The 21,578-nt window shown below is 40.5% G+C and overlaps 1 protein-coding gene across 3 annotated transcripts in view; it reads left to right on the forward strand.

The window, feature by feature from the left end:
- The window catches only part of Erich3 (glutamate rich 3), a 91,965-nt gene that overhangs the window by 30,126 nt on the left and 40,261 nt on the right, over window positions 1-21,578 (forward strand). For 2 of the 3 annotated variants that reach the window (XM_057793949.1, XM_057793947.1), the window contains exons 4-8: window positions 604-675; window positions 2,158-2,286; window positions 7,112-7,270; window positions 11,299-11,517; window positions 17,994-18,174. In XM_057793949.1, the coding sequence (XP_057649932.1) occupies window positions 604-675; window positions 2,158-2,286; window positions 7,112-7,270; window positions 11,299-11,517; window positions 17,994-18,174 (760 nt within the window). The remainder of the gene's footprint in view (window positions 1-603; window positions 676-2,157; window positions 2,287-7,111; window positions 7,271-11,298; window positions 11,518-17,993; window positions 18,175-21,578) is intronic. The other variant, XM_057793948.1, reaches the window with a different exon arrangement.

Below are 21,578 nucleotides of genomic sequence, written 5' to 3' on the forward strand. Positions count from 1 at the left end.
GAATCTGCCTCAGTGTCTCTGCTTGTGAAATTTGACTCCTGGGACCTAGTGGTACAAAGGAAGAGCCTCCTCACCGCAGGGTCCTCTGGAAAGACTGTCTCTGCCTTTACTCGATTTCTATGCGGTTCTGCATCTTGCTTCCTCCTGTGTTATTTTCACCTTCCATTAAAAAAAAAGAAAATCAAAATCCTTAGGAACCTTGTTTAATGATCCCATTCTGTTCCAGCAGAGGCATGTGCCAAACATTTAGCCATCTTTTCAAATTTTATACCACGATTGCATCCTTTTCTTCAAAGAAATAAAGGGGTGGGGCCATCTTCAGATGGTATCTTTTTGTGCACAACACTTAAAAGTCATTACTCAGTTTTCTTGTTCAGACCCGGAATGAAGTTTCCTGGTAAAGGGCATGGATCCTTTTAGCTAAGGTGTGTAATTGGCTCTCCTAGAGCAGTGGCAATCGATATCCCCAGCTGCACACTTAGGCAGGTGGTTCTTCTCCACCTAAATGACAAGAGGGCTCACTGAAAATAAAGCTACCTCTATCAGGATTATTTTCCTCTAAAATATTCTTGGCTCTAACTAGCATGATTCTGTCTTCCACAGCGCTACCACCAGCTTGAAATAAAAAGGAAACTGGATACCTTAGCTCGGAAGGAGCGGATTCAGAGGCTGAAGGTAAACTCTTTTACCTTTTAATAACATCTTGTGATTTCAACAGTCCCCGCTCCCCTGCCCCTGGCAGTTATTATGGAAGTCTAGAGGCACCTACTTTTGGACAGCACACAGAGCTGAGGTCAAGCAAATGCTTCTACTGAGCCTGGATCGCCACTGCCATCAATATAGATGCTGATAGAACAGGTTCTGCTCCCGAGAGATGCATTCTGAGCACGAAAAACTTTCCAAGACAAAATTAAAAATAGCCAAATTTGAAAGGTGGCTTTTTGTGTGGCAGAAGCCAAAGGATATTCGTGTATCTCGAGAAAATACAAAGAGACGCTAACGTTCGTATGTGAAGGAAAATAAAACATTAGAAGAATTATACAATCACACATTTCCATTCGAATGTCACCCTTTAAAGTTCTGGTGGGAACGAGCTTCCTCGGTAGAAGAAAGCGTGATCAGATCTAAGACATTTCGTACTAGGTATTTTTAACCCTCTTGGTTGTTCTCTATTTCTGTTCTCTGCAGTGAACTTACAAAATGCATCCATTTGAATCAGGAGATGAGAGATTCAATTAGGCATGTTTCAGTTGAGGGTGGCAGATTTATTTGATTTTTTGAGCTATTTGAAACCATGAACTGTTTGTTCTTAATTGTCTGTGGTATTACAAATGTGGAAACATATTTCACAAACTGATAAGTATTTGTAAAGAATTCACAGGGCAACCTGTCTCCTTAAGACTAAAATTTTCCTATGTGGGTTGATGGACTCAAATTTGTTTTATTGGGGTCAAAGGCTAATCTTGTTACCAAAGTGTTGGCCAACAGGATATAGATAGCTTCTCAGGGCTCAGGAGAATGGGGGTTCAGCTTGGCTGGCTGTGCCTCGTGTCACGGACTATTACAGGTTGTGGATGCAGTAGCTAGAAGTACTGAGTTCCAGTGGGGCTCGTGTTTCCCTTCCTTTGCCTTATGCAATTCAGACGAGGGACACTAAGTGGGAAGGCTGGGTCATTGGGAGAGTACTGTGGCCACTTGGGTTCCTCCCATTGGACACCTCTATTGGGACTGTCAAGGCTCACTGTGTATTTGTAATTGTCAAAGGCAGGTTTTAGGTTCCTTCTATTTAATATGCAAACTTGCTTCAGGGCATTATTGAGTTATTGTTTTTGTGTAAAAGGAATCTTTTCTGGGAGTCTCTTCTGGTTGGAGTAATAAGGTACAACAGGCACGTTGTAGTGGTCCAACAAGCATTATCTGAAGGAAAGGGTACTCAGAGTGACTCCTTCATGTGCAGCTGGAGGAGAATCCGTTTTCTGCCACTCACCACCACACCAGTCCCCGACAGGGTTGTGAGAGCCTTGCTAACCTCCATGTCCAAACACAGAGTGGCCTTCTTCATGGGGAGGGCTTTGATCTCATAGCATGTTGTGTATCAGGTGCTAAGCTAACCCCATAATCTATACATCAACTTCACAAATTTCTTTCTCATTCTAGGGAGAACGTACAAGACGTTTTATTGAAGATAACATGCCCATTCTGACACCCCACCCCCCAGCTGGCCCAAAGAGTAACCGTGGCTGTAGCGTTCTGGCTGAGGAAGGACGTTCTAGTCCATTAACACTGGTGAGCCCTATTAAGCACTCTGTCCCAGATAATTAATTTATGATTTCTCATTAATCTCAGAAAGAAGGCTCTATGGGAAGCATGTCTGCACAGCCCTATAGCCTTGAAAACACAGTCAAAGGAACAGTTGGAAGCCACAGCCTCCTAACTGCTCAAGTCTCCATTAACAGAGCCCCCTCCAGCCACAATCCCTGAACGTGCAGCTGTCATAGCTTCTTAAGTGGAGATCACGTATGCTTAGAAACATACCCAGCTCCCTCCGCATCCCCCCACCCCTGCTCTACTTTACCCAAGGAAAAGAGCAAAATCTACCTGGTGTCTAAGATCCCACACTATGAGCTGAAGATATCTATCTCAGCACTCACCCTTCAGCTCAGCAATGTGGCCCCGTTGGGACCATCCGTGCTATGTCATGCCTGCTCTGTGTTTTCTGATGTCTGGGTATGGTTCTTGCTCTTCTGTGGTCTGCCCGAATTCAACAATGCCATGCTGCATGGTGGTGACATTATACCATTTCAGGCTATCAAAAAGTACATGCTTCTACTCTGAGATATTAAATGTGGTGAAATCCCACCTGAAGAAATCATACACTAATATTTTCATCCCAGAATACATTGTCTGTTGCCCATGGTAAGATTTGCTGGAAGGAGGGCACAGTTCTTCAAAACAATGCAGATTCAGGAAAGATTAAAAAAATATAAAACCTGTTTGCTGGAGGTCGGTGGTTGAAGCAGGGCTAAGCTCCCCGCCAAGTCTTTACTCTTGGTTTTCATGGCTGAATGCTTTTCCTTGTAAACTCTGATCATTTTTGTTTGAGTTGCACATATTTGTGGAGAAATTATAAAGCCTTCATTCAGACTGTTGAGGAAGTCTGTCCCATAAGGCCTTAAGCTTCAACATTCTGCAAAAAGTAGACGTGTCTTAACCTGTCCTGGTTGAACAGCCCAAGTCTTGCTAAGCCTGCTTTTCTCTGGACTGTTTCTCCTCTTCTGGGTCTGATGTGAATGTAGGTGTGTACGCACAAATATGTCTTTGTTGGACAGCAATTCACTAGCCTCTTTCAAGCTTTCCCCAGAAGGAAATAGAGCTGCTTTCTGTCCTCCATCGGGTTCAGAGAGGGGAAACCCCTTTAAGGGCTGCTTTTTGTCCTCCACCTGGTTTGGAGAGGAAAACCCCTTTAAGGTTTCTTTCAACTTTGCAGGTAACCCCCCTCAGGAGATCGTCTGTGTGTTGCTGTGCAGGAGTGAGGGAGTCCTCTGGAAATCAGAGGCTATACTGCCATCGCCGGACACTTCAACACAGGGCTGCGGCTTGATGACAGGCTGTGTCCCGTGCACTTTACTGCCTAGCTACTGTGATTCTTAGGTGGATTTCCTGCTTCATGGAGACTCAAGTCCCCCTTTGTTTTGTCCCTCCTGTCCTGGACATAGCCCTTCTCAGTTTCAGCCCTGGCTACTAACAGTCCTACGGAGACAGGAAACCTTACAGGATGTCACCATTTTCCTTGAGCTTCCCTGAGGAAACCTCCGGCACCACGTGCTCCTGCACTTGGTTGCTAATTGCCCTAAACGTTCAGACACTGTGCAAGCATTTAGCTGTGCCATCTCCATTAAAACCAAGAGCCATCTCAAGTGAGTCTGCGCATTTTTGGGAAATTCACTCCCTGGGATCCTCTAGAGAATGAGCAGAATTTGGCTAATCTAAGTAATGTCCAGGTAGCCAATTTCAACTCACATCTTGGTACAGGTTTGAGAACATTAAGACAGTGCCATATTTATTAAAGGAAGATGTATTTACACGTCGTAAAAATGCAGCAAACTTAAGGTAACCTCCGATATGAGTTATGAGAGTTCAGGGCTCACAGCTGGTAGTTAATGGGAGATTTGTTTTCAAAGATAAATGTGATCAGTTGAGCATTTGACTGCCACATCCATCTGACAGGATGATCTTTGTGTGCAGATGCACGGCCGTGACATTAAGAGCACAGCCCCCAATAGATATTCTGATTTGTACTAACCTGCTTTCCTCAACTTCTACACAAGATTTTTCAACAGGAGACCTCAACGGCATATATGGGTCCAGTAGAGTCTACACGAGTTCCTTTGGGTGATCTGAGTCTCTTATTCAGAAGGGTCTGGTTTCGTTTCTGCATGTGGTTTTTAAGACCTCTCTTGGGTTCATCTCTTGTTTTCTCTGAGATCTCTGTTATATCAGTGGATCCGTGTGTGTCTGTTGTGCTTCAGGTTTGCAGAGATTCTGTTCATTAATTTTCTCGTCACCGAGACCAAAGGCCTTTGAGAATTTGACTGAGGCAGGAAAAGCTTAGGTGGCTTCCAGTTTGAGGGTGTAGAGTCCATCACGATGGAGAAGGTATTGAAGCTGGTGACACCCCGGTGGAGGGAGCATGTGGCTGGGGTTTTTCTCCTCCTCACAGCCTTCAGACCAGGAAGCAGAGAGAGGACTAGAAGCAGGACACTCAAGAGCATGAAGAGCTGCCATTCAGAGAGAAGCCTCTTCCCTTCAGCCTTTGCCTACCAAGGGATTCACCAACTCCTGAAAGAGCAGCTCCAGTTTTGGACCAAGTATTGAAACAGCCAGTGGGAGGCATTTCACATTCAAGCCATAAGTGATTCTAAGCAGCAATGGCTTAACCATAGGCATTCATCCCCACCCCAGGCCAGGCCCATGAGCCTCAGGTGACTTTATGAAGTCATCAAACACCTGGACTCCTTCTGTGTTGCTCACCTACCAGCTTGGGGTACCTGTTTCATCCACAGCTGCCAGGGCTGTGTATCACCATGTGGATGCTGCAGCCTGAGGCAAGGGGTCTGCTGGAAAGTAAGGACATGCTCCCCTTCTCTGAGTGTGAATAGGGTGTGTCACGAGAGTCTCTTTTGTTCACATTTTACTGGCCTGAAGGGAGAGGCCCATCTTTGCACAGAGGCCTACGGAAGTCTGGGAAAACATGCTCTCTTTGTGCCAGACGTGTTTCCAAATGAGAATTCTGTTATCAGAGAAGAAAGGAGAGCAAGTATTAGGCAGTATTATCTCTGTTGCTCCTCTCTGGTCCCGGCTCAGAGCCGATGCTTCCTTGGCTTTTAGATCCCCATCTCCCTCTTGCCCCATCATTTGGATAAATTTTTAACTGCTTCTGTGAGAACTTAGTTTTCCTTAGAGTTCTTGGTTAACTGTAAATATTCTAAGAATACATCATTTCACATTCTCTTCACTGGCAACCATCAGTCTGATTGACTAATAGAATCTTTGGATGTTAAATATTACTTTTTAGCTCCTTGCTTGGTCTAAGGTAAGTATTCAGTATGTGCCTACTGTTGAAAAATCAGAAGTTGAACAGTGTGTGCACACATGCTTCTCAAGATGCTGTGAGAACAAGGGCTTAGTAATAGTCACTGGCTGCCCGTTTTTTACGTGTGTATTTATACATACATTTGCGGAATGGAATATTTGTGGCTCACCATCCTTTCGAGGCAATGTACAAAATGCTGTTCATGAATCATTCATACACTGTCCTTCTCATACCCCTTTGCCCAAACACGCATGTCCTGTTCTTAGCATGTTTTCTACTGTCTTCGTATAATAGGACAACTGGGCCAAAAGTTTCACTCCTCCCTGCTTTTGACGCATTGCTAATCTTTATACTAAACTTATGATATTCTGTTGACGCCCCCCCTCCCCCCCCAGGCACTTACAATGTTCCACGCTGGCACTTTTTGTATTCACTGCAGTATATTCTCGACTGGAAAGTGTCTCTGTTGGGGGCTCAGCAGGAAACAGATGGCTCATACAAATAGAGTAATTAGGAAGTTGTTTAATAAAGAAACTATTTAGGAAGCTACAGCAGGGCAAAGAGAAACCAACTAGGGATGGTAAGCCCAATGGGGTCAGCACCACGGGAAACCACAGTCCCTCGATTGAAGGAGGGAAAGGGAGGGAGTAGATTCCAGAAACAGTAGGTGGGCCCCCAGCGGGGAAGGCTCCTCTACAGAAGTGTAACACTTAGGTGGCAGGAGCCATTTCTACCCTGCAGGGATGATGGGAGAAAATCCTTCATTTTATCTTCCCTTCTTCTCTGATGTGATTCCTCTCTTCGGTAGAACCCAACTGCAGTGCTGAGGTTGATTGGTAAATTCTTTGATGGAATCCCTTCCAGGGCCCAGAGCGCCGCAGCCAGAGACCTAGAAGAACGAATGGAAGTGGCTCAGTGTGGAGACGTTCATTTTTACATAGTGCGTCCCAGCGTTGCCAGCTATAATTTTTCATTTTGTTTTCTTACATTTGTAGGGAGCAGTTGACGACACGTAATTGGTGGTGTATTATAGCCGAGCACCTGCCTGTCCCGTTGTCTGCTTTTACTTTGGGTGCCAACCCTGCGGCATAATGAATTCAGAGTGGATTGTATATTGAAAACATTGGAACCAAAATGAGTCTGTTCCAATCATATCATTTAAGATCTCTCCAGTAGGAACATTATTCAAATTCAGCAAAGCCATTCTTTGCAGAAACGCAGTACTGCCAGGAGTTTACAGTACCAGCAAAGAATACGGGAGTATAATAGAGGCTATCTCCTTTGTCCACGAGGCTCCATCCCTGTGATATTTGGTTATGCAGAGGACTCCAACACCATATGTTTAACAAATACTTTGGGTCAGAAGGCTGTGTATAATGGAAGAATATAATTAAAGTTTAATCTGTTCAGTTAAAAAGACACCATTAATTACTCTGGGCAATTTGTTGGATTATTAATTGGTTCTGGAAACATGTCAAGATACTAATTTAAATGGAACTTTCTCCCCTAATTGTCTAGACAGCCCCTCGGCCATATACTGCCCCAGGAAATATGCAGCCTCCGATTCGATTGCAGCCTCTTCTCAGTAATCACACAACGAGAAATGTTTCAAAGATAACTCCAGAGTCCAAACCCAAAATCTCATTGTTGGAAAGCGAAACTCCGTTTCCTATTGGGGTAAATGCTATTTTCTTTAAGAAATACATTCTTTTAAATTGTTGATTAAAGTCTTGTACCGTCAAAGGTTCTGAGATTCCATATTTAGTTCATCCATACACTGAAACTTTTCTGTGCATCCATTAAGCACTTACTGTGTACTTCTGATGAACTCGTTCTGTGACAGGAAGACCTGAGGATTATGTAGTTGAACAGAATCCGTAAAGGGTGGGTTCGTAATGATGTGTAGTGCCAGCTCACTATGAAGAAGATGGAGGGAAAACAAAGAAGTCTTCTCACGGGCACAAATGGCTGTCCTCAGACGTTACCCTGTGTGGACTCCTTGCAGATTTAGATACAGGAAAACCAGACAATGGGACTCTGCATGGCTGGTCTGTGTTTGCACTGGAACTAGCTTTCCTATCAGTGTGTGAAGTTACTTGGAGGTTGAACTCATCATACCCAGGGGGTCCCTTTCAAGGTTATATCTTGGATAATCTTTGGTCTTTAAAAAGGCTAAGTATGGGTACTGTGAAACAGAATCTACCTAAACAGGGGATAACAAGCCAGACCATTCCCACACTGAAGAGAGACAGTTTGCGTCTCTAGCTTGCAGAACCATTTGCTAGTTTAAGAGTTTGTAATTGCCGTTAAATGGAAGGTTAATTCCTTACTAGGCAATACCACCCACGAACCTAAGACATTGCCCCCTTTCACTGACAAATGCCTTTCATGCAGATAAATGAGCGCTTGCATTTCATACTAAATATACACGTGCAACCGCGGCATCCCAATGCATGGGATGTGGTTCTAGCTTATGAGAGTGCTTTACACCCCGTGTTCAGTTAATTTACTGGTAGCTTCTCAAAGGCTAGAGAAGTTTAATGGGAAGCAGTGGCTTCTAGTTTGCACAGCTAGGAGTGAGGCAGGCTCCTGGGTCGGCGCATCCTTGCCATTTTAGCCACTGTTCAAGAGTAGCCAGGTCCCACGAGACTATTTCAGGCTACTTAAAATAACACACAAGCAGGATCCTGTCACATTATAGTAATCCGAAATAGGAGATTTGTCCTGATCATGGGCCATTAATCCACCAAGCATTATCAAGTGGCCAAAGCTTGTAGGAGCAATGAATGTTGTTTCCCTGGTTGGCAGAGCCCCTGGGGAGACAGGATCACAATGAGGAGGAGGTTGCTTGGTGACCAAAGAATCAGAACAGGGCTGTGTCTCAAGTGTTCCTGGCTCAGGTTAAGGCTTCCTGAGGCACCCATCTTGTCTAGGAATGGGCTTGCCAAAAGTACCAGAAATCTCACAGGTCTTTGCCTAAAACTCTCTGTGTCCTCCGGGGTTAGCTTTGCCATTAGGGCTGGACATACTCAAAGCCTAATGGGTAAGACTTTCTCCCCACTAGGTGGTGCCCCAGTGGGTGCTTCCTGTGTTTTCTTCCCATGCGTCTGTAGTTCTGAGTTCCACTTTGGTAAATTTTCTTCCTAGACGTAAGAACACTGATAGTGAGAAGACACATGGTTTTTACACCCATCAGATGTTTGTTTTGCGCTCAGTGATTTCCCCCCAAATTAACTCTGAGACACTGGCTACCAGTAATAGCTATATATACACCTGGTGACATATAATAATATAATATATAACTCAGGTGTTGAGAGTATGGTCATTGAAGGAGAGGCACTGGGTAGCTCTCTGCACCAACAAGTTGAAGATTAATTTCATGTTAGTTCCAATTACCTAAATGTTTAAATATTTTAGGCACTTAAGACAGGCTAGGTACTGAAGAAGAACAAATATTATTATTATTATTGATTATCAAGATAGACATCAGTAACTTACTGGAGCTTACTATGTAATAGACATAAACAAAATAGACCATGAAAAGAGACATGCTTTTATTAATAGTATTGATGGTGAAAGTGCTACCAGACAAACTCTTTATGGCCTGCATTGTTGCTAAGTATGCATTGGACCCCTGGGTCGACCCTTCCTGCCTTACTGAAAGAAGGGTTTACAGGCATAAGGACTGGAAGTACCACAGATAAAATGAGGTTGAACTTGTCTTAGCAGTCCGAGTGAGCATCTGCAGGAAAAAGTGATGCACATGGCCAACAACAGGTTGGCTTTGATGCCACTAATCACTTGGCAAGCATTGCCAGCATTCAGAGGGAGCCTCTCCTGCCAGAGGAAATCCTAAGTGTTTTCAAAGTCCTGCATGGAGGATCTGCCACCGTTTTAACGTTGGGAATCTCCCCAGGGAACAGTGTACATGTATGCAAAGGCACATGTATGCAGAGGCACATGTATGCAGAGGCACATGTATGCAGAGGCACATGTATGCAGAGGCTCATGTATGCAAAGGCGGAACCACCTATTTACAGTAGTGAACAACTGGGAAAAGTTTCCCCTAATGAAGTATAGTTTAAGATGTTTAAGTACATAAAAATACACTATGATTATATGTAATGGTTTATAAAATCACCCAATGTACCTTCAGTTAAAAATAGAAAAAGAACAAGATATTAATTTTGAAAAAAAATGATTAAAATCATTTCCAAAACACGACAAGCACCTGATACCAGTTATGCTATTTGGTTTTTTTTTTTTAAAGGAATTAAAATTATCCAAATTCTCAGTATTCTAGGTAGTTAATTCTAGATCATTAATTTCAATATTTGTATCATGCACATTTACTTTTAGTTTGATATTCTAGGCTTAATGCAATGTATTGGAGAATGAACTAGGAAACAAAGGAAGAACACTCAGTATAATTTAGATTCCAACAGTAGAATCTGCTTACATAACAGTGTAGCTTTTATTCAAAATTTGAGCTAGACATATGCTCACTTACTCTGCTTTTATTTACTTAGTAACCAGTGCTCTTTGGAGAGCTTTCTTTCCCTGAAATAATTTTTCATTATTAAGCACTTCAAAATTTAGATGAAATGAGCTGAAAACTAATTAGGAATACAAAATATAAATGTGCTACAAATTTATAGTGAGTCAGTATAAATACTTTTAAAAATTGGTGTAAAAATGGATAAAAATATCTAAAGATTCCTTAAAATTTGAAAATTTATAACAGATACATGAAATAACCAATTTTTAAAAATGTTTGGACTCATGTCTGTCTGGTAAAAATTATTAGTTTTATTTTTAAAGTTTTTAAATGATTGAAGAGAGGCATTTTGATTAAACCCTCAACAACATAAAGATATATCCCACAATAATAAATTAATGTTTAAAATTTTTCATTTGTTCTTACTTTTTAAATAAAAATCTACATAAAAAATCACTTAAAAGAAATGTTGCATTATACTGTGCATAAATATTCTCATGTTTTCATACTATTTAGTGAGAAATACATAATCTAATTAAAAAAACCAAGCAAAGTTTAACAATTTGCCTATATATGGATTTTTAGGGTGACTGAGCTGAATTTATATGTACGTGTGGACACACATACTTAATTCACATACATATGTGTGTGCCCAAATGCACGTTCACAGCACAGTATTCATACTTACACTTAATATTAATAGTAAATCTGATATGGGTTTATTCCTGTTTGCAGGATTTCTGGGTCAAAGAGTATTCTCTTTGAAATTTGGTGAATATTTTTGTTTGTCTTTCATTATATTTGAAGTAATTCCAATAGTCTATAAGCGCGTGTTTGATCTCAGCCTTGCTCCTCCTGCCTGTTCAAACCTGGGGATGTGTGAGGCCAGGGTGTGAGGGCAGTACTTCCTATCGCTCAGTGAACTGGTCAGCTGTACCTCAGAGTCCAGCCCTGCATCCCTCCTCGTGTGAAATTAACTAAATGAACTCTTCCTTGAGTGGTGTTCCTAAGTCTTCCATTAAACTACATTTTCACAAGGTTAAAAACGTGTGCTTATGGAATTTGCAATGGATGCAGAGTGTGACTGCAATAGATGCAAATGTGTATTTGGGGTTGGTCTACCGTTTTCAACTGGGTTTGTGTGCACTGTCAATCACCCAGGCTGCTTGTGTGTCCTTGGGTCTTACATTGTGGTCTGTGATTGCAGGGCAAGAAGGCGATGATGAAGTTCAGGAACTCCATGGACAATTCCCAGAGGCTGGATGCCTACCAACTTCCAGACATTAACATTTACCAGATACCTGTCCCCCCGACACCCCAGCCCCAAGCAGGAAAGATCTTCAGGGAGAACAGGTTCGAGCCTTGGAGGAGGAAGAGGCTGCGTCCCATCACCGCTCCCAATGGCTTAGAGCCCCTCTGCACCAGGGTGATTATGGCTCAAATGTTCTTTTATTACTGTAACACCGATGATGTCACACTAGCTGAGGTCTTTAGTAGAAGAATTTTCTAGAATCAAGGACAAAACTGCATTGCATAAAAAATACAATATTTTTGTAAGTGCAGCTATCAGCATGAGTGAGTTAAAGGAAACTTCTGGGTAGTTCAGCCGAAAAGCTAGTTTAGCATCACTGATGAGAGAACCCTCATGAAGTCTTGTGGCCAGATTCAGTTTGACTGACTCCAACTTTTTCCCCCTTAATTAATTAACATTTAATTCATGGATTTAGGCATAGCTGGAGAGTATAATAAATATTATCAAGTTTTACTTTTAATGGTTTATTGCAAATTAGTGAACATTGCCTACAGTTTTTTTTCAGGGTTCTTTGAAAATGCTGCGCTTTGTCCCACATTCCCCAAAGCCTTGGTACAGCACATGTTTGTAAGCTTAGATGAACTTTAGACAGCTCCAGTCTTGTATGAGAGCAAAGGACCTCTTCTTTTTCATTTGGTAAATACACAAATTAATTACATGGGATCTCCGTGACTCTTAGCAGATAGTGGGATTGAAATTTTCCAGAGTGAACATCGAGTGGTGAAGTACCCCTTTGCATCCACCCCCTGCATTCGCACTCCCAAGCCAGTCTTGTCTCCAGCATCCCTTTCCACTCTCAGCTGCTGCCCTCCCCTCTAACCTTCTCAAAAGGCCAGGACTTCTTTTCCTTGCAGTTTCAAATCTCCTCCTTTCAATTTAGTTTTCCACAGTTCTCTCTCTCTTCCTGGTTCTATCTCTGGTAAAGCCTTTTCTGTCATCTGTGAAGACTCCTTCGCCCTGTCTGCCTCATCTCTGACTGATACTGTTCTCTGTAGATTGTGTCTTTGGCCTTCTTGGCACAGTGTCTCTGCTTTTTACACAGTGTTATCAAGTCCTTTTTATGTGGACTGCACCTTAGACCGATTTTCTCTTTTCTTTTACATTTTAAATATTTATTCTTTGAAAATTTCACACTTAGCATATTTTATGTTACATACTCCCAACTACCTCTCTCCAACAGACACTCAAGCATACCAACTAACTCTGCACACAACTTCATGTCTATTATTATTATTATTACTATTATTATTATATATCTCCCTGGGGCCATCAGTGCTGATCATTTATAAATGATTGTGGAGCTACTACTGGGGTGTGTGTAACCTATCAGTGACCGCATACCCAAATAAAAGTGACTACACCTCCCTTAGCACCACCACCAACTGTAAAAAACTCCTAAGTTGGGGTTTGGGGGAACTCAGACACTCATCCCAACCCACGCTGGAGCAGTGATTGGCTTGTGCAGGCAACCACAACTGTGTGAGCTGGTATGCTCCATCACTATCACGACTATGTGAGTGGATGTGTGCTCAACACTATCACGACTGTGTGAGTGGATGTGTGCACCAACACTATCACGACTGTGTGAGCTGGTGTGCACCAACACTATCACGACTGTGTGAGCTGGTGTGCTCCAACACTATCACGACTGTGTGAGTGGATGTGTGCACCAACACTATCATGACTCTGTGAGCTGGTGTGTTCTCCAACACTGTCATGACTGTGTGAGCAGATGTGAGTACCAACACTACGGAATTTTAGCTAATTAATTAATTATTCAAGACAGGATTTCTCTGTGTAATAGCACTAGCTGTTCTGGAACTTGAATTGTAGACCAGGCTGGCCTTGAACTCACAAAGACCCACTTACCTCTGTCTTTGAGTGCTGGGATTAAAGGTATGTATCCCCACACCAAGTGACTTTTTAAAGATTGTCTCAAGTGTGTCTGATAGATTTTTGGTATTTTGTATTTTCCTTGACTCTAAAAATTTTATTTCCTTTTTAATTTCTTCAGTAACCTGATAATCATCCAGTAGTGTGTGTTTAGTCTCCGTGTGCTTGAGTGCTCTACGTACCATCTGTACTTTATAGTGCTGAGGGTGTCTAGCTTTGTTCATTGTGGTCTAATAGAATACGCTATTCTAATTTTCCTATGTTTGTTGAGACTTTCTGTGAATCCCAGTATGTGGCCAATTGTGGAGAACGTTTTCATGGACTGCTGAGAAGAATGTCTGTTATTCAGTGCTTGAGCAGAATGTTCTATAGATTCCTTGTAGGTCCTTTGGATTTGTGATGTCATTTAACTCCAATGTTTCTCTCTTTATATGACCCATCTACTGTTGAGAGTGAGGTATTGGAAAATATTATCACTGTGTTGGGATTGTTAATTGGTTTTACATCATTTAGTATTATTTAATGAAGTTGGACATGCCTGTGTTTTGTACATACATAGTTACAATGATGTCTTCCCTTGCAGAACATTCTTTATTGGGTATGAAGTGCCCTCTTACTGGGGAATTGAGGCCAATTAATTTACAGAGTTGTTATTGAGATATGTATATTAATATCATGTATATTGATATCTGTTATTTTGCTGATTGTATGAAGACCTCACTTGATAAGCAATTATTCTGTATTATTATTAATTCTCTGGGACCCTTGTGTGGTTTTCCTCATTTCTAACTATTTTGTATAGAGCTAGCTTCGTGATTAGAAATCCTTTAGTCTGTTTTTATCATAGAAAATTTTTATTTATCCTTAAGATGTATTAGATAGTTGTGGTGGGTAGAATAGTCTAAGTTGACAATTGTGGTATTTCAGATTGTGGAATATTCTTTTTGGGCCCTTATGCCTTTAAAAGTTTGTGCTGAATAATGAACAATGATTCTGGTTGACGTTGACTTGGTCTTTCTGGCAGTTTCCAATTGTCAGTCCTTATTCTGTGCTCTTAATATTTTAACTATACTATTCCACAGCGAGCTTCTTCTCAGAGTTTATTTAGAATTCTTAATGTCTATATACAGGTGCTCATCTCTTTTTCTTAAGTTTGAAAATTTTCTTGAAAATACTTTCTATACAATTGGTATTATAATTTGTTTGACCATTTCCACAATCTGAAAATTAGTTTTTTCTTCTTTTGCTGTTTGTTTAGTTCAATCTTAGCCTTTGGTATATCCCCATCACACATGCAAATTATCATCCAGGAAGACTCAGAATGCTCACAATTTTATGGGCTACACTCCCTGGCAATCTTACTTCTGCAGTGCGCACTGATAACCTTTGATTCACAACTGCAGAGGTAGTTCCAGTTCATGGGACTGCTGGGTGTACGTACAAACATGAGACCTCAGGTGCAAGCTCACTGGGTTTTATAGTGTCTTAGGAATCTGGATGCGTGTTTATATTGATGTGTTAGAATTAAAGCTCTAAGATAAAGCTGCACATCACTGAGGAGTAGAGAAATAGCTGACTCTACTTTAGAACTGTTTTCACTCCGCCATTTTATTTTAGTTAGGAGAGTAGAGGACTTGGAAATGTTTATCTCTGTATTAGCATTGGATTTCAACTCAGATGACAGCTGAAATTTTAGCTACTAAACTTTCCAAACTAGGAACTGGTGTACATATTACATGATAAAAATAATGATTAGGATATTTGGTCACCTATAAAAGATAAAAGCAAGGAGTTAAATATCTGTATCATCTATCTATCTATGTATCTATCATCTATGTATCTATCATCTATCTATCTTCTATCTATGTATCATCTATCTATATATATCTATCATCTATCTATCTATCTATCTATCTATCTATCTATCTATCTATCTATCTGTCTATCTACAGATCTATCTATCTATCTATCTATCTATCTATCTATCTATCTATCTATCTATCATCTATCTATCTATCTATCTATCATCTATCTATCTATCTATCTATCTATCTATCTATCTATCTATCTATCATCTATCTATCTATCATCTATCTATCTATCATCTATCTATCTATCTATCTATCTATCTATCTATCTATCTACATATCTATCATCTATCTATCTATCTATCTATCTACATATCTATCTATCTATCTATCTATCTATCTATCTATCTATCTATCTACATATCTATCATCTATCTATCTATCTATCTATCTACATATCTATCTATCTATCTATCTATCTATCTACATATCTATCATCTATCTATCTATCTATCTATCATCTATTTATGATCTATCAATCTATCTATCAATCTATCATCTACTAGTCTTCCAGATCCCTCCATTGTTCTTTGTATATATTTTAAACTTATGTATTGTAACTGTCTGATCCAGTTTTTCTCCTTTGTCCTCTAGGCCTGATACTCTGTTTCTACCCAGTCTATCCTATTGGGAATTTTCCCCCTGAGGTTTTCATGTGTTTTGTGTGTATTATTAAGCTTTTCATTTTCGACATCGTTTCAGGTTGGCTTTCTTTCCTGAGTGTATCTCATGGAATTCTGCTTTCATTTCCTGCACTGGCATCCTCATTTTATTCATCTGCTTTTCTTCTGCTGAAGTATGGTGATTTTTTGAGTTGTGATAATCACACTTACACACATGTATGCACACACATGCACACACATACAGTCATACACACACATGATCGCGCACACACACGTATGCTGGCACTGAAACACACATGCATGTGCACCTACGTTTTTCATTTTTGGAATTCTCTCTGCTAAGGGTAAAACTATCCAGTCTACCCTCTAGGATTCTAATCATCAGCTTTTCTCTCCTGCTTTCTGCTTCCTTGTACTGATGCCTTTCTAGCTGGGGGAAATCTTTTTTATTTTCCACACATTCTATTGAGATTTTTGTTCTGATGCCATATTTATTCTGTTCTTGTGTGTTCATTGGCCATCCTTTTATAAAATACTTTATTTGGGGTTGGAGAAGTGCCTCAGTGGTTAAGAGAACCTACTGCTCCCGTAGATAACGCTGGTTGGATTTCCTGCACTCACAATTATTTATATATATATATATACACACACATACATATATATGTATATATACATACATATATATATTATTTTAGCATTTTGGAATTTTAGGTATAAATCCTGGGTTTTAAATGTAGTCTGTTTTCAATATAGTGGCAGGTGGTTTGTGTTTAATTCGATTTGGGTATCTGCCCCATTAATGACTTTTACCCCACCATGTTCGGTATTGAGACATTTTTTTGGTAACATCCCTCGTGCTGTACCTACCCCTTTCCCGAAAGCTTTGCTTCTTCCCTTCCAGACACTCCTTGCCAGGCTCATTTCTCTTACCTTGTTCTCTCTCACCCTCAATCTGAGCATCACCATGACTTCAGCCTCGATATTTCCTTCTCTGTCCTGGCAGCACCGTCTTCTCCTAGGGTTTAACAGTTTGCACATACCTTCTCCGGGTCAGTGCAGCCTGAGATACAAAAGCATCAGGATGTTTCTTCATCCACTAATGAAAAAGATCTCAGTTCTGCCCATCTTCCAGTTCTCTCTCCCGCCCCTTCCAAGCCAGCCTGAGTTACTACTTCAGCTGACCCTCAATTTCATGATACTCTCATTTCCTCAGGAAATAAACTTACCTTCAAACTACCTACTGTTTTTTCTTCATTTAATTGTCTGTTCTTCTATATGTGCTCTGTGAACTTTTAACAAAATAAGAAATTTTATGTTTAGTGCCAATGCTAATGGCATTTATTATTTAGTGAGACCTTAGAATATAATGTTTAACATACCATATATGTAATAAACCTCAAAAAGGACTCACAATTACTTAACTTTGGAGATGAAGCAAATCAGGTTAAATAAATGATCCATGATCACAGAACTCATTAATATAATCTTTAAACAGCCCAGCAAGCTGAACTGTTGTTGCAATCATCAAACCCAAAAGTGATTGCAATTTATTTTCTCTCATTCCTTGAGATTAACTGTAAATGGTCAGCTATTTTCTTCAACAGAGAAACCAATTAGATTTCTACATGATAATCCCAGGCACTTGATGTACATGCTCATCTTTCTTATAGGGACCCCTGAAGGAGTCATTGTGTCCAGGCACCTCTCAGAATGAACTAAGACAAGGGTCTATTGTCTTTGCTCACTTGTAAAGATGAAGTGATCACGTCAAAAATTGTCATTGTGTCTTGATCAATATGAACTCAAACCAGAGCATTAATATTTATTTCGTTCATTTGTTTGAATTTTTATTTGAAAAGTAGCTGAAAGAGTCAAAAGTACTTTCTAACAGAGGAAGAGAGGAATTGAGAGAAAAAGAGAGAAGTGAGAGAGAGAAAGAGAACTTAAAGCAGAAAATAACAGAATTTGATCATATCTCTATCATTTACAAAATTCAAAGCCTAATCTGTATGCTAAAGTCCTTGAGGAGAATTTATTATGTGACTTTTTTTATTCTTACACTTTGTTTGCAATGACCTTTTATAAATATTTTCTTATGGGATGCTTGAGAATATATGTCTCTTTTCTTCATATTATAAAGTCGTGTGGGAACAGGAGTCCCATGGGAAGACCTGCAGTCACTAAGTCTGCATTTTGTCTGTCCTAGGACCCAGGGAGGATTTACAAAGCAGCACCGCACAGCAATGCAGTTATCACAATGATCTATTTTGGGAAAAATGTGCACCTATCTTATGAGGACACAGACTTTCGAGATGAAATCAAGATTTACCAACAGCACTGTGGAGGAGAGAACCTTTGTATCTACAAAGGCAAACTGCTGGAGAAAGGTACAAACCAATGTGAATTTTAGAAAGAAGTGGTTGGGTTGATGATCCAGATAAGCTGCTGTTGACATAATATCGAAATGACTTCAACCACTTTGTGAAATTATGCATATCCAGGGAATTAGAAACCAACAGCTGCCTAAAAGTCAATCTAGATTCACAGCTCCTTGATTGAAACTTAGCAGCAATTACTCCTGCAGATTGTAGAAGAAGGAATTTTGAGTTGTTTAACCTGGTAACAGATCAATTTTGGGACAGAGATATATATGATCACTAAGATGTTTCAGGAATATGTTGTCTACAGAATTACGAGTTAACTATTTGATTTGCTACAGCAAATGATATTATAGGTTTTCATAAGAAAAAAATACAGGTTGCAAATCTGTTCTTTAGAATACATGGGGGCAGAATTACAAATTAATACACTCGATGATGAGTCATACCTAAATAACTTGATGTAAAATTTTTCTAAATGCCCTTTTTAGTATTTTAAAAAAATTTCCTTTGATTCTAAGTCCATCCTTGTCAGAATAAGATGCTTTTATTAACTCACATTCCTATGCACTGTGGTCTTTCCTTGAATAGTTTGCTTAGTAGGGCAGCCATGAGAGGCAGAATGCTTACAAAACCGAGCTCAGTTCTTGCTCACATAAGAGAAATTCTCTTCAGAAAGCACTGCTAGTTTTCATAACCATATAAAAAATCTTGAAACAGACTGAGGAGCTGGGAAAGGACTTCAGTACACTTATAATTCTCTTTCCTTTTAAATTTCTTTCTCCTATCAAAAGGAGTGATTCGAAGGAAAACAGATGCAAACTTTCGAAGCTACAAATACAGTGACATAGTTTGGAATCACGTTTTAAGCCTCTCAAATAAACAAGACACTAGAATGTTGTTTTCAGTTAAATTAAAATGAAACATGGCTCTCAGTTTGCTGTTAACTATTTTTTACAAATTTGTCAAAATTGTCTGAATTTCCTCTGGTGTTGTGTAGTCCATTTCAGAGTTCATTCCCATCACTACAGATGAGGAAGAAAAAGGTTCTCTGAGCTGGAGTAGCTCTTGCAGGATTTCTGCCTAGCTCTGGCCGGCTTGGGTGGGTTCTATGAGTCGGTGATACCTCAGTTGTCCTCAGTAGCTGAAGTACCAACCTTTTTATAGAGAGAAGGTTGTGAATTCCAGGGAGCTTGGCATAAATTGGGGCACAGTCACACATCCTTCCTTCTCTTAACTCAAGCAGGTTTGACACAATTATTCTTTAAAAGTGATGTTTGGGTATTAATTTGGGAGAACTGATGAAATTAGCTATTATCTAAAGTTAGAATGTCTATGTTTAGGTATCTATGCTTAGAAGAGTTTCCTAGCTTCTATTGCACTTGATTCTGTATTGCACTTGATTGTGGAGAATCAACAAAAAACTTTATTCATACTTTTGGAATAATTCACTGATTAAAATGTGGCATGCTCTGGTTTTCACCAGGCTCTCTTGTCTGCTCTGTGCCTACGGAAGATGCAGGTAGACTGGATTCATGGAATAGGTGGAACCCACTCTAACCCAGGCTGCTTCCTGAAAACATAGGCTGCATAGCGAGCTATGGACAGTTGCTGAGGCAGCCTCATTGCCAACAGCTCCCTGTTAAGGTCTGGCCTGTCGCTTTTAATAATTAAGGCCCTTGTCTTTGGGAACCTCTGACCTTCCCTGTGAGCTGCTTGGAGATAGCTGCTTATTAGTGGAAATATCATAGGCCAAGGGTTTGTTGTCTTCTGCACCAAATGATATCAGGCTCTAGGGGCCAGAAGCTTCTGGGAGTTTTCCTTCCTCTGACCATTTAGAGTACTGGTGTGAAGACAGTGAGTGTGGGGAGAGAGAAGCCCTGGGCAGAAGGACACAGATGCTTTGTCTTCTCTCCTGAAGTCTGATTTTAACATGAAGTAAATGTGACCCACTTTATCTTGTCAGTTTATCTCCAAAGATATATTTTTAAGGAAAAGATTTGATGCCCTTATTTTATAATCCAGTGCATTATTCCTCTGAGTCTGAATTATAGATTCTTGAAGGAGATCTCTGTACACCAAGTATCTCTCTCTCTCTCTCTCTCTCTCTCTCTCTCTGTGTGTGTGTGTGTGTGTGTATCATCTATTTATCCATCCATCCATATGGAAGAGGAGTCTTCTGTATACACAAATCTCTCTCTCTCTCTCTCTCTCTCTCTCTCTCTCTCTCTCTCTCTCTCTCTCTCTCTCTCTCTCCATGTGTGTGTCTCTAATATTAAGTATTACGACGTGAATAGACTGGGGACCTCCAATCCCTGTCATTCCCAGGATCATCAGTGAAGGACTAGGACAAGGACTCCAACTCCATGCTGTCTGGTCTGCACTCCTCTGTACTCCACAAAGAAATCACCAAGTCAGGGGTGGGAGAAGTCACGATATGTTAAGATATAAAATTCTAAAACAACAGAGATAAAGGCAGAGGATACCACATCTTGTTCATTAAGTTTGAAAGCTATGAAATAATCAAATCATTAATATCAGGGGGGATGGAGGCAAGGCAAGGGACTGTCATGTCTGGCAATTGAGTCCCCATGCCCTTCCCCTAAATTTTCCCTTGAATATTTGTTTTGTTTTTATTTTATGTGTCTATATCTGTGTCTCCATGTGTGTATGTATACATCTTTGGAGATTCTGAGTGAGACCAGAGGATGTTGGATACCCTGGAGCTGGAGTTACAGGGAGCTGGGAGCTACCTTATTGATGTGGACTCTGAACTCTGAAACAGCAGCAAGTGCTCTTGACTGCTGAGCTATGTGTCCAGCCCTTCCAGTATTGTCTTAAGTGTACCTTTTCCTGGTGGGCACTTGAGTTCTAAGGAACCAGCTGAGAACAAGGGACTGCAGCGTGTGGATACAGGTTCAGCTGCAATGAGATTAAACTGTTCCCAGCCTCTGATCGAGGAGTCTGTTTATCATTGATATTGGTAAACCTTTGAGGCCATTGTTTCTTAGCTTTTCCAGATGCTCACCTTTTTCTTAGTTTAATTTCTCATCATGAATACTAAGGTGTACAGGATAGGACTTTCTCAGGTCTAACTCTTTAAGACAGGCGGCATTAGCGACATAGCAAGGTTCCACGGCTCACAGTAACATACCCACAGACACTTTCAATAACTCAGCAGGAAAGAGGTTCAAATGATGACTCACAGTTCATATTTGGGGGCTCCTTTGCCATCGTGGTTGGATCTGACGGAACCAAGATGAGTAGAATAGCGTTGCCATCCCAGGTTTTACAAATACACTGTACTGCTAGCAGGCATCTGAACTGGGGCTCCAAGACATGAGGCCTCCAGCAGCAGCACCTGGGAACTTGCTAGAAATGCAATTTAAAAATATCAGAATTTGTTATCAACT

Source organism: Chionomys nivalis, chromosome 18, assembly GCF_950005125.1.
Source record: "Chionomys nivalis chromosome 18, mChiNiv1.1, whole genome shotgun sequence".
Lineage (NCBI taxonomy): Eukaryota > Metazoa > Chordata > Mammalia > Rodentia > Cricetidae > Chionomys > Chionomys nivalis.